The sequence below is a fragment of the Hyposmocoma kahamanoa genome, unplaced genomic scaffold (genome assembly GCF_003589595.1).
Source record: "Hyposmocoma kahamanoa isolate Upper Pololo Valley unplaced genomic scaffold, ASM358959v1 84, whole genome shotgun sequence".
Taxonomy (NCBI): domain Eukaryota; kingdom Metazoa; phylum Arthropoda; class Insecta; order Lepidoptera; family Cosmopterigidae; genus Hyposmocoma; species Hyposmocoma kahamanoa.
The window spans coordinates 2073552-2089188 of NW_020654229.1; the positions used below are offsets into that span (position 1 = coordinate 2073552).

At 33.6% G+C, this 15637-nt stretch overlaps 1 protein-coding gene across 2 annotated transcripts in view; it reads right to left on the reverse strand.

Moving 5' to 3' along the window:
* Positions 1-485: 485 nt before the first annotated feature.
* The window catches only part of LOC113234572 (signal transducer and activator of transcription 5B), a 59583-nt gene continuing 44431 nt past the window's right edge, over positions 486-15637 (reverse strand). For both annotated transcript variants that reach the window (XM_026469921.1, XM_026469922.1), the window contains 2 exons: positions 4837-4973; positions 486-919 (listed from right to left, as the gene is read on the reverse strand). In XM_026469921.1, the coding sequence (XP_026325706.1) occupies positions 4838-4973 (136 nt within the window). In that variant the 3' untranslated portion in view covers positions 486-919; position 4837. The remainder of the gene's footprint in view (positions 920-4836; positions 4974-15637) is intronic.

Here is a 15637-nt window from a genome sequence, read left to right on the forward strand (position 1 = left end):
TACCAGCGCCCGTAGCATGGCTACGCAATATGGTCGCAACGTGCGCGATAAAATTGGAATAAGTGCGCGTTATCGTCTGTCTCAATCAAATCTTATTTAGATAGCCAATAGAGCGCGCTTATTTTAATTTTAGCGACTATCATGCGTAGCCATGCTACGGGGGCCGAAGTATCAATTAATGTGCGAGATAAACCACGGTTTTTCAGGAGAGCCAAAACACGATTTTTTTTTTAAATCTGTCTATAACTTTTTACTGTCCGCACCAATTTTAATTGTGTCTAGAGCAAAGTTTCTTAGAATTCCCTCTTCTTTCATGATATAAAAGAAAGATTTTGGAATGCCCAGTAGTTCAAAATATAGCATGTCTTTTACATTAAAAAAAGATGTTCAGTTGCGCCTTACGTTACTAATATTTTGGAATATTTTAATTCTATTGTAAAGGATCCTTTGCAATAGAATTATGTATAATTTCCTATTTCTCTTCCTGCTTACACAATGCTCGACGTAACGTAAAGCACAACCAAATATCTTTTTTTAATGTTTTTTAATATATGGGACATTTTAAACCACTAGGCATTCCTAAATTTTAATAATACCAATCGATAGAGCGGGAACTTCCGAATCCAATGATATATGTAACTCATTTTCGACAAAATGTCCCTTACGTTAATTGATACTTCTAGTGTCGTTATGTTAAATTTTTAAACTGTTCTATTTAAAGTACACAAATGTATCCATTCATTTCGTTCATAGAACCTTCAAACCTCTTTCTTGAAGTTGTCAATTGTGGCCTTATTACACTTAGGGTGAGATATTATTAGAATAATGTCAAGAATCAAACAAAACGGACATATGGAGCCAATAAAAACTACTCTACGTACAAGTTATAAGATATCTGGGAAAACTCCTGTCGTGTCACCTGTGAAATAAATAAAAAAATTAATAACAACAATGTATCACACACCCACATTATAGTCGATTTGTTTAGAAACTTAACTAAATGTAAACAATCTATATACTTTACAATTTCATATGAAGCTAATTATTCTGTTAAAAATATTCAATTAAGCTTAGAATAATACGCATAGAAACCTAGTCCGCACACGCTAAGTGAGGCAAATTGAAGCGCTCCCAAAGGGCCTACACGAGCGGGCGGGCCTTCAGTGTTCAAGGTCAACTTGCACCGCGAACAGCTCCAGAATTTCAGCTAAAATGACGAAATGTGCGGTAAATGAGTGTAAAAATACGTCAGACAAACATAAAATAGATACCAACATCACATTCCACAAGAAAGTAATGCGTTTCAACTTGTATTTTTATATAAATATTCACTAAAACCGAAAATTAACCTACTACTAAAACTAGCCTACATGAATTTGATTTTTGCCTCACTTGTGACAGTTCGTTTGATATGAAACTATCATTCTATGCGTTATTATTCTAAGCAATTAAGCTAAGTACTCGTATTTTGTATTTGAAGTAAGTGTAAATCATTTTTAACCGAAAAATATGGAGGAGGTTCTCAATTCCACTGAATTTTTTTTGTATGTATGTTATGTTATAATTCCGGTATTTGTGAACCGATTTTGATGATTCTTTTTTTTTTGTTGGAAAGAGGGTACCTCCATAGTGGCACCATTTAATTCTGAAGAAAATCATCCACCTCTAAAGGTGGCTGTTCACGCATGAAGATTCATTTTTATAAATAGCGCCTAAATTTTACTATAAGGAGCAATTATTTTAATGGTTGATTTTGCTATTCTCCAATTCAAGGCGTTTTTCTCTCTCATTATACTTTGAGTAGTGAGAACCGATTTTTATTATCTCTTGTGTCAAGTCCCATATAGTGGCGAACTAGGGGATGAATCCGGGTTTGCACACTTTCCGGTAACCAATTTCAATGAAATTTGGTAGTTATATGTAATTCCACGTACTTTTGAGGTCGGTCTTTTTAGTACTCTGTACTGAGACATCTCAAGACATCTCAAGATTATTCACATTTAGTGAAGTACTTAAATACTTCACTAAATCTGAACAATCTTGAGATGTCTATACCAATTTTTACTTCAATATTAACTTTTTATTTCAATATTTATTTTTTATTTCAATATTAACTGGCGTGTTTTCACCATTAGCAACAACAATGGAATTAAGAGTCTATAAGCTCAGCTCCTCACCTCAGCTGGAATTCAAATTTTTCCCGGTTCACTTTGATAGGTTCGAGTGGCAAGGACACCGGGTTTCTTTCAGAATTATTTTTTTACAAAACGAAATTAACGCCATTCGAAAAATGTATATCGCATTAGTGTACATGTTCTATTTAGTTCAGTTGATATAAAAAAAATCATTGGTATGTCGCACTACTATTACAATAGTGTTGTAACTCAAAATATGTGAAATTCAAGATTACATCATTTCTGAACGTAAAATTTGTTTCTCTACATGTCAATAAAATTGTCATTAGAATATTGTAAGAAACCATTAAAATACATCTACTTAACCCAGAATGAGACAAACATTTTGTGCGTTAGTTTAGAACAAAACAGCCCTTACTCAAAAATATGAATTATTTTTAAATATAATTTTAACCTATACATAAATTATAATAATCTTTCATGGGAACTGAGTAATTCGTTTTTCAGCTATACTGAATAAATTCACATTTTGAGTTAATACACTTTTCTATTAGCAGTGCGAAACGTAAAGCACCTATAGAATACAGCGGTTTTCTTGTAAAATTTCGAGGTAAGTTTTTGTTTAACATTTGGAAACAGGAATAAACGCGTTTACATACGTATTTTTCACACTTACCTAGTTTCCCGACGTTTCGGAAAGGTTGCACGCACTGGCCGTGGTCATGGTCAACACCTATTCGTATGTAAACGCGTTTATTAGTCTCTGCCTCCGTGGCCGAACTGTTACCATGCCGGACTGCCATGTCCCAGGTTCGATTCCCGGGCCGGAAAAATATTTGTATGGCCTACATTTATTTGTCTCGTGAGTTTGTAATTGTAATTGTCAATTTGTGTGTCCATGGCACCCGCGACACAGGGTTTCGCTAGTGCGGGGCTATGTCGAGTGTGTGCGTTATTATTATTTATTCCCATTTCCAAATGTTAGTATAATGCAACGCGAAAGTTTAAAAGTATACATATAAGTTTTTGTTTGTTTTATATCGTGATAATTTTTAGGAATGGTCTTTTCACAACGTGTAGTGGATCAGTGTGCATCCTGAATTTTACTATAATATTTTTTCCAAAGTGATTGCTTCAACACTGCTGTGCGGAATCAACAAAAGCTATTTGGAGTAGCATAGACACTTAAGTGCTACTGGGTATTTGTTTTGCAAACACGTACATACTTCAAAAAAGGGTGTTCACTATTCCACTGTACCCATTGACTTACAATTATATGAACGTCGAGTCCGCGCTAAAAAGTGTCCGAACTTATAGGGCGTTAAAATCGTATACAGAGCGTCATTCACGCTTTAGTCTTCGTTTGTTCGACTGACAGCGAAGCAAGCAAAATTAGACAGTACTGCGATGACATTACAATTTAAAAGCTTTTTCATATTCCTTTACATGTCACTACGTTTAAATAGGTTGACTTGGGACTTTTTTTCGTGGTTTTTGTATTAGACCCGTCGTCCATTTATTTGTAAGTCAATGACTGTACCACATATTACTTACTAGTTACTACATTAACAGATACATAACTCTCATACAAAACTAAAATACCTACGTTCTAAGAGCCTACTAAATCTAACCATAACACCAGGAGCTCACTACGAAGAAAAAGGAACCTAAGCACGCACTCAGAGAGGTGAAAATAATTAATGTATTGTAATATGATTTTATTGAATAGTATGACGTTTTTCATCACATTTGCTCGTAAACACTGTCGACGTGTGAAGTCGACCGTAATATTTTAAATTATGCCCACGGGCTGTTTCATTACATTATCGCCCTAAGGATTTTGGAAAAAAGTGTTTACGCTCTAAAAAACTGAATGTACATTTCACATATTAAATTAAAATACTAGTGTAAAAAATCCATCCGTGTATTACGGCCCCATGGACACATTTACTATCATGCACTGTGAAGCTGATGAGTTTCATGCTTACCCACAATTTTCTTTTATTTGTTAATTGTATTCTATTTAGTACTAGTAACATTCCATTTTTATTTATACATTTGTTTACAAGTAATTCTTTGTTAAGTATGTTTACATTTAGTTAATATATAATTGTTAATTTGTAAAGCCTAGACGGTGAACACCGGTGTACGGACAAACCTAAATTGGTTTTTGCTACACCGTTAAAGTTAAGTTTTTATTTGTATTTACTTTTAATTAATAATAAATAAATAAATAAAACATAAACTTCAAGTATATAAAAAACTTTGCAAGTGAACCATATTTTATTAAATTTACTTTGTGAATTCAATTATTTATTTTATATGTAATACATTGGGATGCATGCGTCCCGTGCCTTTTATAACATTCTAATTCGAGTTATCTATAGAAGAATAAAAAAAAAACAAAGAATCCGCCATTATTCATAAAGTCTACTACTAATAAAGGTTACCTATCAGTAATCCGAAATGACACTTTCCAGAAATAGCGTTTGCTCGAATTTTCATAACCTCGAAAGTAATTTAGAGAGGAAAACATTTTCTTTTAAACTTAACTTAACCTAACCGAACCTAATCGTGTCTTTGCGATAAACATCCAACATATCCTGAAAGAACAACGGTTTTGTTATAATTCGGTTTTCGGTGTAATGAAAATTCGAACAAATGTTATTTCGGAAATAAAAAATGAATAGTCAATACTCACTTTAGTCAAAGTTCATGGTAGTGCCAGTATAGAAGTCGTCGAACTCATCGAAGTTCTCAGGATTGATAGCCCGGATTTGATCCAGGATATCGGCGTCTATGAAAGTCTGCTCTTGCATTGGTGTAGGCGACATATAGCTGTTTTCGTTTTATTAAATATGCGTTGAGGTTTTTTTAATTATAGAGTAATTTTCGTTGATGGTTAAAATTATGAGTAATTCTCATTGATATTGTAGTTTAATTTGATTTTTCGATAATGATTATAATAAATTTTCGGTGATGGTGTAAAATAATTTGAATTTTATGTAAACAAAAATTTTTTTAGTCAACATTAATTTTTTTGTAGTTTTCATTAAACAATTTTATTAAATATAGTTTTTTGTTGTGTATGTGGTGTTTAAAGGAAAATGTTTATTGTCGTTGTAATCCGATGTGGACGATCGCAGCAGGAAAATCCAGGAATCGGGAAAGAAAGAGAAAATGCAACACATTAATAGGTGACGGTCGTGGATAGAAAAAGAAAACTAAAAAAATCTAGACTTTTTATGATTCGCCAAAATGGCAGCACAGACAAAAATAGCAAAGGCAAAATATATACGCCCGACGTTGAAGTAATAATTACATTTCAGTTATGTAAAAAATTTTTTTTTAAAACAAAGAAATAAAAGACAAAATAAACGACCGTCTGTGTTGCATTTTCACGAAAGGTGTTCTATAATGGGTGGAAAAAAATTGTCAAACCTTATCATCACTCTCTGGTTAAACTCTCGTAACAAACGTTGGGTAATTTTCGGCACGTCGTGTTTTTGTTTCATCACCTTCATATTGGCTGTCTAGCTTATACGAAAACCGTTCTGCACCCTCACCTTTCAAAACCGTTATTCTAAGACGGTATCATTGGCTTACAAATAAATGGACGACGGGTCTAATACAAAAACCACGAAAAAAATGTCCCAAGTCAACCTATTTAAACATAGTGACATGTAAAGGAATATGAAAAAGCTAAAACGTTGAATTTCAAATTGTAATGTCATCGCAATACTGTCTAATTTTGCTTGCTTCGCTGTCAGTCGAACAAACGAAGACTAAAGCGTGAATGACGCTCTGTATACGATTTTAACGCCCTATAAGTTCGGACACTTTTTAGCGCGGACCCGACGTCCATATAATTGGAAGTCAATGGACGGTATGCACTGTACGTGCATATAAAAATTAACAGCGAAACATTTTGTTTGACAATTAATTTCCACCATAAAAATAACACAATAAATTTAATTACTTATAATTGTATTAGAAATACATCAAAACATACATACATGCATTCAACATTTAACACTGTCATGTATATTATTATCTAAAAAAAGTAAAAAAAATGTGAATTGCATGGCGTCCCCATTTTAAAATCCAAAGACGATTCTCAAAATACCTCAAATTGCTCAGTCGTTTATAAATTGTACTGTCAAAAATAGCACAACCTTATGTAGAGACATTTTAATGTAAGAACGTTACTAAATTGTACTGTTAAAAATAGCACAACGTTATGTAATGACAATTTAGTGTAAGAGCGTTACTAAATTGTGATGTCAAAAGTAGCACTACCTTATTTAATGATATTTTAGTGTAAGAGCGTTACTAAATTGTGCTATCAAAAATAGCACTACCTTATTTAATGATATTTTAGTGTAAGAGCGTTACTAAATTGTGCTGTCAAAAATAGAACAACCCACAAATACTCCAAACATCACCAATCCGCAACTACTTTAAAAATGCTTGGTCCATCATTTTCTCATGCAATTCACATTTTTTGTCGATGTATAATTAAATCTAATCTACAATCATTTAATTAATATTTAATATTAATAATAGTCACATCCATTGATATTTTAATACTTTTTTGCGTGTATAAATTCGCCAGAATAGAATATAGGAGAAACATAAAGATTTATATAATTTTATAAGTAACATTCAAACCATTTCGCCTTACGAACGAATGGACATAACTTGCTATTTTGTCAGTAAAAAGACTGTCACGTAATATCGATAATTCAGGGTTCGACGTGATAATTTATTTTGATAAAAATATACCTTGGTAATTGTTCTGATATTTATAAAATTAATTTTGTATGTATTTGCATCAGAGACGTATCCAAACGTATCAAATGTCAATCTCAAAAAAATTACAAGCCAAAACGTTTTCACAAATATTTTTCTTGGTGATTATTTAGTTCCCTTATTGTAAGTTATTTTTAGTCAACAATTAAAGAGACAAAACTATGACTCATGGATACGGATATCAGATATTTATTTGATAATTATTAGATAATTATCAAAGTAATATATCTTAATTATTTCCAACCTTGCGATTATCCTTTTTTTGTTCTGTTCGTCCAAAAAGAATATGGCAAGAGTCAAGTACTTTAGGTACTGCCTCGTCTTCATTGGTGAGTTAACAACTCTGATCTAACCCGGTATCGTAATAATTGTAAGTTATGTCCATTAGTGTTTTTAAGCTAAACATAGACAATTGACAAATATTTTTAACACTTAGTCCAAGTTACACATATTTTAAGTTTGCTAAATAAAGCGAAAGATTCTCTAACGTAGTTTTAACTATTCTAAACAATAATTGTTATCAAACATTGAATAAACTTGTGCATATCAAAATTAACTCTTTATTTTTTCTTTTTATTTCTCCATAAAGTAGTGATATTAACAATAATAATAACTTTTAGGCCATGGGAGAAGCTAGTTTCTGAAATAGATATCCATAATAATAATGCTGTGGGGTGTCATTTTGATCCGGCACGTTTCGTCCACCGGTTCTTGAACCTGAATCCCTGACCCCGGCCGACTGTGGTATTACCAGTGAATACCGCATCTCACATTTTAGATATTAAAAATTTATTAGGCCCTCGGAGAAACAATAGTGTAATATATATAATAATGTGCTGGACAACCACACGGCAACGTAACTCCGGGGCACTACTCGAAAACATCAGGTCTGGAACCAATTTAGAAAAGTTTCTTTCCTAAATGGATACCAAACTCAGAACCTCTTCGGCAGCTGCCGAATCAATAGCCCCCTTTACACAGCCACTCTACCACGTGTGATCAGGAGTGTACAGATTTGAGCGCGGGAAAGCCTGTACGTTCTTTCGCGCACGATAGTGTCTGTGTAATATTGTTACTGATAATCGTAAAAAAAAGAAAACTTGGACTACATTAATTTTCTAAACTTAGCATAAATGTCACGTCACATGTACTTTTAAAAACATGAATTAATATTCCACGTTCTTAAATTAATTCAATGTCAATATTTTGAATTCAATTGTAACGATATGAAAAGTATGGGGCGATTCTTGTTTTTTTTCAAATGGCAATACTGAACCCATGCTTCGCCCCAACAGTAACGATGGGGTTATAGTATGCGAGCTACGTTAAATTTGCATGCTTTTTTAGCTTAGCCATTGCTTCTATGATTTAGAAGCCTTTCTAAAAGTTGACGTGCAAATCGTCGAACTAAAAAGTTGTTAAAGTAAAAGTGGGTGCAGTTCAATATAGTACGTATGAATTGTTATTTATTTCGAAATAAGTGTTATTACTTATTACACAATTTAAATTCAAAATAATGCACGAAGTAAAAAAAAATCCATTGACGACATGGTGCGCGATTTTATATTAAACTACCTAAGTCTTATTTCCTAGATTTTTTTTTCTTTAAGTCCCAATGATTTTATAAGTAACTTTGAGAGATACGTTTGTGACTCTTTTTATCTTGGACTTCTAACCAAACTTGTAAGCGAGTTTAGAAAAGTCTGTGTCCTACTTTGGGTCGCTTAGTAAACAACGCCGCTCAAGTAATTTCCAGCAATTTTTAAAGAGTTTAGAGCCTTTGTCTGTATTTCTGTGTGTCTGTCTTATTATTTTCATGATACCACGTGACGGGACGAACAAGTCGTGCGCCTGGTGGTAAGTGACAAGCCTGTCCATAGCAGTTACCATGCCAATTTAAATCGCAAAAACCTGAGGAGCGCTGCCATCCTGCCCATTATCCACTGTTCACTTAATATTGTAAAAAAAAAGCTCTTTTCCCAGTTAGTACAGGGATCTTAGTCATAAGATGAATATTTATTTTTGTTCCACACGTTCGATCGATGGAAGTCCAAAAATGTAAGTAAATTAATTTGCTACTCCGCGAATCCAGTGAAGGTTAAATCGTGCAAAATAGTTTCGCTTGTATTGAAAATTGTTTCATGCAGTTAATTATCCCACCCTCCCTCCGCATAAAATTAATAACACAAGCGCAACTATAGTCACAGACACCACCACCAAAAAATAGACCCGACACGTCTTTCGCCTCTCCACGAGGCATCCGAGGCGGCCGAGCGTCAAACAAAAGCTGTTTCTAACCTAAGAAATTCATTTATTGGCTTACACATAATATTATGGTGTCTTTATTAACTTTCGGGAGTACACGGTTTTGTATTGGGCTTCTTAAATTTTAAATTTCTTTTAATGACGTAAATTTATATTTTATAGAGCGGTGTTGTTTCCTAAGCGACAATATACAACACTAATGGACGTGACGTACAACTTTGACAACATTGCATTATGTACAGTAATGAGGACGTCATCTTGCCACAGGATTTAAGGGCGACTTCAAATTAGACGCTTATAGAAGCACCGCAGTGGCGTGACTGTGGCGCTTCAGTACTTTTAGTTCACTACACTGTAAAGGCTTCTGTAATTAACTAAAAGTAAACAAATTTCAGCTATCACTTGATTAACCGGTGAAATACAATATTTAGTAGTGTCTTTCATACGTCATATTATTACTGTTAAATTTGGTCGCATAGCTACCGTCTTTTCAAAGGCGTGCGAAATTTGTGATACATGTTGTATATTATATATATTTAGTACTATTTTATATGGGTAGTTTAAAATTAACCTGAAAATATTATCACATATTTTCAACAAGTTCATTTTAAGTTTACAAAAAGTAACCAGGTAATGGCCTCATAAAATACAACATTACGATTTGTTTACATTTAGCGAATTACCTAGACCTATGTAGTATAATTGTGATTACAAAAGTGGCGCTGTAGCTACGCTTCTAAATATTGCATGAAAATTAGTAGTGGCGTGGCTACAGCGCCACTGTGGCGCTTTTATAAGCGTCTAATGTGAAGGCACCCTTAATCTCAAGTGTCAACACAATATAGACTATGAAGTCCTGAAGTGAACTGTATAAACAAATTTTTGTTTGTCAAAATTGTAAATCAAGTCGATTGGTGCTAAAGACAATGATGTGAAACAAATGTGTTACCACACTTAGAACAATGTTATACTATTTCTAGGTAGCGATGGGCCAGTCGGGGTCGCCCGACCGATCGTGCCCGACTCGGAAAGACGTCTACTCTCACTACTCGCGACTCGCTGTTACTCTGTCAGACACCGGGTCGAGTCAACTCGAGTCAGCAATTGAGTCCACTCGAGTAACTCGAGTAGAAAAAATACATCTCATCCCATCGGTATTTCTAGGAGCCTAAATTACATTTATGTAACTAACAACTTTTAACATTTAAAATATCTTAAACTAAAGTAAAAAAAATGCATCATGGACCCAAATATTGACGATTTTTTATATGAATATAATAATTGTAGATTCAAATAAAAAAGGACGGCATAATAACAATATTGGTTTCTAAGTTTTTCCAAAAAAAAAAAAGTTATTTTATTCAACTTCTACTTTGGCGTATTCTAGCCCCGAAAGGTATAATAACCTTACTTTTTTTCAAATGTATAATTCGTCACGTATTTTTTTGAATGTATATTAACGCCTACCTACGGACTACTTTCAAGGACTGATATCTGACTAGACATTACATTTATTGTTTTTCAGCTTGATAGAAAACACCAGGGTCTATGTTACATACATTTTAAGAACATCTTGAACACAACTGTCTTTACTCTTGAACAAGAGTGTTACTGTACAAAGGTGAACACTCTTATGTTGAAAGTGTTTCTACGCCAATCTTAAAGAGTGTTTACAAGAGTACACACTTGTGTTGATAATTTTTAAAGGACACATTTTTACTAAGAATAAACACGGTTGAGTTGAGCACTATCCTTCACTACTCTTCAAAAGTACACTTTTGTGTTGAAGATGTTGCTTGGCTACGATTCAACAGAGATATTATTATAAAAGGATAACCACTCTTGTCATTCTTTAGAGTAAACACTTTTATGTTTAAGATGTTCGTTGTACACACCTCAAGAAATTTATTACACAAAGGAAAACACTATTGTGTTTACACTAGAGTAACACTTGTGTGTTATTTTCGTTACTTCGTCACACTGCAGGATTAAGCACTTTTATGTTGAAAGCAGTTCTGGACTAGGAAAGTATTTTTAACTTTTTATTTATCCAAGGATTTTGATAATTATTGAACATGTCATACCACATATAATGATCACTGCTAAATATATAAATAATTGTCACAATAATTTTTTTTTTTTTAAATTAATACAGTGATTTAAAATATAATATGTTTAAAAAAGCATTATGTTACATGTTTAAAAATATATATGTTGATTATTTTCTAATATTCGTCAAACATAAAAATTTGTTAAATGCAAACGTGGTTCCTAGTATTCATTTGTGTTGTCACGTGTCTGGTCAAATATCAGTGCCTGTAAACTCTATCAAATTGGTCTTATTCAACGCACCTACTGATTACAGCAACAGTTAACTTTTTTCATCATTTCAAAAATTCACCTGTTAGTATTACAATATTGGTCTGGAAATTCCCTAACAAAAAAAATATATTTTATAAAATTTAGACTAGGTTTAAACAATTCCAAATAAGTACTCCTTAATTTAAAGTTTCAGTATTATAATTTTTTTATGTTCAATTTCTTTTTTCAACTTTTTTTCGGAGCTAAGTCGTGTACGTTTGTTTTTTTTTTTAAATAAACCAATATTTCGCGTTTATTACAAAAGGGTTATTTTTAAAATATAACCTCCCAGCACTATATCACTAACGTCATAAACAAAGACTTGTGTTCCACTTATTTTTACTTAAAATAAGTTTTAATAATTTTTTCACATTTTACTTTAAGATCGCTCTAAAACTGAAAAAGGTGACAACTTTACGTACAAAATGCAGGACGGGGTTGGGAGTCGTCGTAAATGACGTTTGCACGCTTGAACTGTGTCAAATAGGACAAAAAAACTTGAAAGTTTTATTTTGGTAAATTTATTATATTTTGTCAAAAGTATTGCAACATTTGTTGCTTATGATCAATGATTAGCTGAACTAAAGAACAACGTGGACAATTCCTTCTACAAATCTCGGGACTTCTCGGAGCTGATTCTATTTGAATATTCGTATTATTTGTTCAAATTTGGATAGGTACATTGGCGACAAACTATTATTTCCTATTAAGTACAAATTACTGTCTCAAAAAATAATATTGTAGTTGTGTAATAGGTACTTACGCATTTAAATACTTTAGCAATTTAAGAAATAAACATGAGACAACCTATCAAGTCATTCTTACGTGGTCGATATGCCCTTCAGGCGAATAATATATAATATAAACTAAGCGCATTTCATCATCTTTTATTATGCGCACAGCCCAGGAATGAATTCCCTGCCTGCGACCGTGTTTCCGAGCACATACAACCCGAGTATCTTCAAGGTGCGACTAGGCATCTTATGGGCGAGCTCGTTCCATTGTAGATCCTATCTTTGCTCCAGAGCTAGGTAGTGGTCAGGAGCAAGTCCATTTAATTAAAAAAAAAAAACATATTTTGGGATGTGTCGAAAATAAACAGTAAAAAAAATATTTGAGATGATGACGAAATGGGTATGTCCATACTAAGAAAACGTTGATACTTTAGATAAATTAAGTCCCTCAATTTTGACCACAGTTTATGATTTAACTCTTGCAAGGTTGTTACGTATTTAAAAAATAACCCTGTTAGATTCCATTATCAAGGATTGGACTACCTATATCATGTATCGGTAATTTAGACGCGAAAAAAATAGTTACATTTCCAATTTCATTTATCATTTCAAAAATGGGAAAAAAAGAGAATTTTATCTTTAAAACTAGACCTAAATAAATCCAAATAAGTACTTTTTAATTTCAAGTTCCAATATTTATAGTGTATTTGTTAAAACAAATAAAAAAAAATGAAAGTTATATAAAAGCCATTTTTTCAATTACTATAGTTTCCTTAAATAACGTATACTGTATAGTTGTTCGATGTTGCCGCGATATAATTGAATTCAGTAAATTCGTAATATTACCGTGTATTTTTTTTTCAATTGGTCTAACATGTAATTCCTCACAACCCGCATTGTAAAAGCGTGGGGGAATAAGGCATAAATACTTTGCTTACGTTTGATCCGTGACACGATATAATGTTATTTGGGGTGTTTTCTTTTTGTGTTTTTTATTGGCTCCTCGAGAGCACCATTAGTGTGAGGCCAGACGAGCGTAATTTTGTTGGTTGTGAGTCGCGTAGCTTAAGTTGCGTAGTTTACGCTGCATTCGGTTTCATATAAAAGTACAGTTTGTTTCTCACGACGACGCACAATGAGTTATCTGCCGACTCACGGGCGTAATAACGACTGACTTTTGGTCGCATCGTGAGACGAGCTGGCGCGAGTGGAGGTAGAGGTGAGCGAAAGGGGTCACTTTGGTATAAAAGCTTAAAAAGCAACTGAATAAACTACGTTCGTCTGGCGCTCCAACGGAATTTCGGTCGAGCGCAAACTACTCAAAAAACGCAACTCACAAGTAACAAAATTACGCTCGTCTGGCCTCACCCTTACATCGAATTACTTTTTTTAAAAAAAAGTAAGTTTAATTTAATATAGATAGGGAAAATAATATTTCATGGTAAAAGGGAAGAGTGGAGCTAGGATTCACTGTGACCAGGTGAAGGTAAATATGTGATTTAAATCACCCACATCAAGAAGTTAAACCAGATTAACAATTCGTATCTGAGTTCTAACCACTGATCATTGTAATTCCTTTGAGACTCCACTGCGATTACATAGCAACATCGAGTATATAACCAGGAATAGAGACGGAATAAGGGCCATCCATCCGTTGCAACTCACCAGGCGAATGGGCCTTATATCACTTTTAAATATCAACTCTCGTTTGCGCTGAAATCACAAATTAGTAAGCCGAAATAGTACAGCGTCAACAACTGACCTGTGTGTACGTCTCCGTATATTCCAAATATATTCTGTATTAATTGTACTAAAAATAGTATCTCTAACTATGAGCGGTTGTTCCATTCGGTGGTGTGGGAAAAACAGCAAAACATCTATTACAAAACAAACGGAATCACATTTCATGGATAATTAAGTATGAAATATGTAATTTTTCAATTGTCGTCCATTATAGCAAAGCTCAAGTTAATATGATCGATTTGAACTGACGACATCGGTCTCGGAACGCAGTTGTCACCGTAATGATTTGGCAGAATCGTTTTCAAACAAATTAAATAACATTTCGTCTCTATTTCTGGTTATATACTCGATGCATTGCAATTGTAATAATATTTGTTATTCAGCTAAAATCTAGTTGCAATGGCAGTTAAATCTCAATAGTGTCAGTGGAATGGCATTCAGTCATTCAGTCACTAACAAATCGATGTTGCTTTACTGAAACACCGTGGAAATTACTTTGCATATGCTAATTTTTATCTCGTTCAATCACCAATTTAGTCTTCTAATTAAATATATATAATGTTAATGCACTACGCCACCGACTCGCCATTGAAGAGCAGAATACCAAAAAATTGCAATGGCCGCTCGTAGCCTAGTCACTGGTAAGCTACTACTCTAAACTTTTAACACAATACCAAACGTACAAAATCCTGCCATTAACACTCTCGGTACAGAACTCAGATGATTTAAAATTAGCAGACTCAGGGCCTTGATCTTAAATGATATTCATCGTATACTTTTGCATTAGCACTTGACGTAAGAATTTTGTTTGTATTGTTTAAGGATTTTATGTTGACGGGTTTATTGTTTACAATCTCTTTACATTATAGTTCGATACCGGTACCAATGGAGAACAAATATATTTACCTTAAATTACCGGTATCCAATACCGGTTCATTGGCTAATTTTCTACGTTTGGCCATAGTATAATAAAATAAATAGCGAAACTTTATACAAACGTAGCAATGCATTTTGTATGTGCGTTACATTCGCATAATAATGAAAGGCGCGTGAGATGACCAGCGCTATGCAATGCGAGTGCACTGCGAGATTATGAGAATCTATACTTCAGTATTAATGATGCAACGAAAATGTCGTAACGGAAACAGACGTTAATAGTAAATCTTAACGGAAGCGGATGTGGAAGCGTAAGTGTAGACACTATAAAATCTCTACAAAATTATTCCAAACGGGGCTTCCTTTTTAGGATCATAAATACACTAAACATAAAATTGCTAAAAAACGCGCGCTCGCAAATCGCACTAGTGCCTGATCCCGCCAACGTTGTAAACTTTCGATTAAAGTTCTGTTATAAAAGTTGCAGAAGCAGAAACGGAAACAGATGTGAAACAGTTGCGGAAGCAGAAGCAGAGGTCTGTTGCATCACTAGTCTAGTAGTTACCAGCCGCACTATTAGTGAGTAGTCAGTAATATCATACTACTTGTTTTATTATACCATGGTTTAGCTGCGGCCGACAAGCCAGGACATGTCGACGCGCCGGCCGCGTTTAAAATTACAAAAGTACTGTTTTTAAAATTATGAAAGCA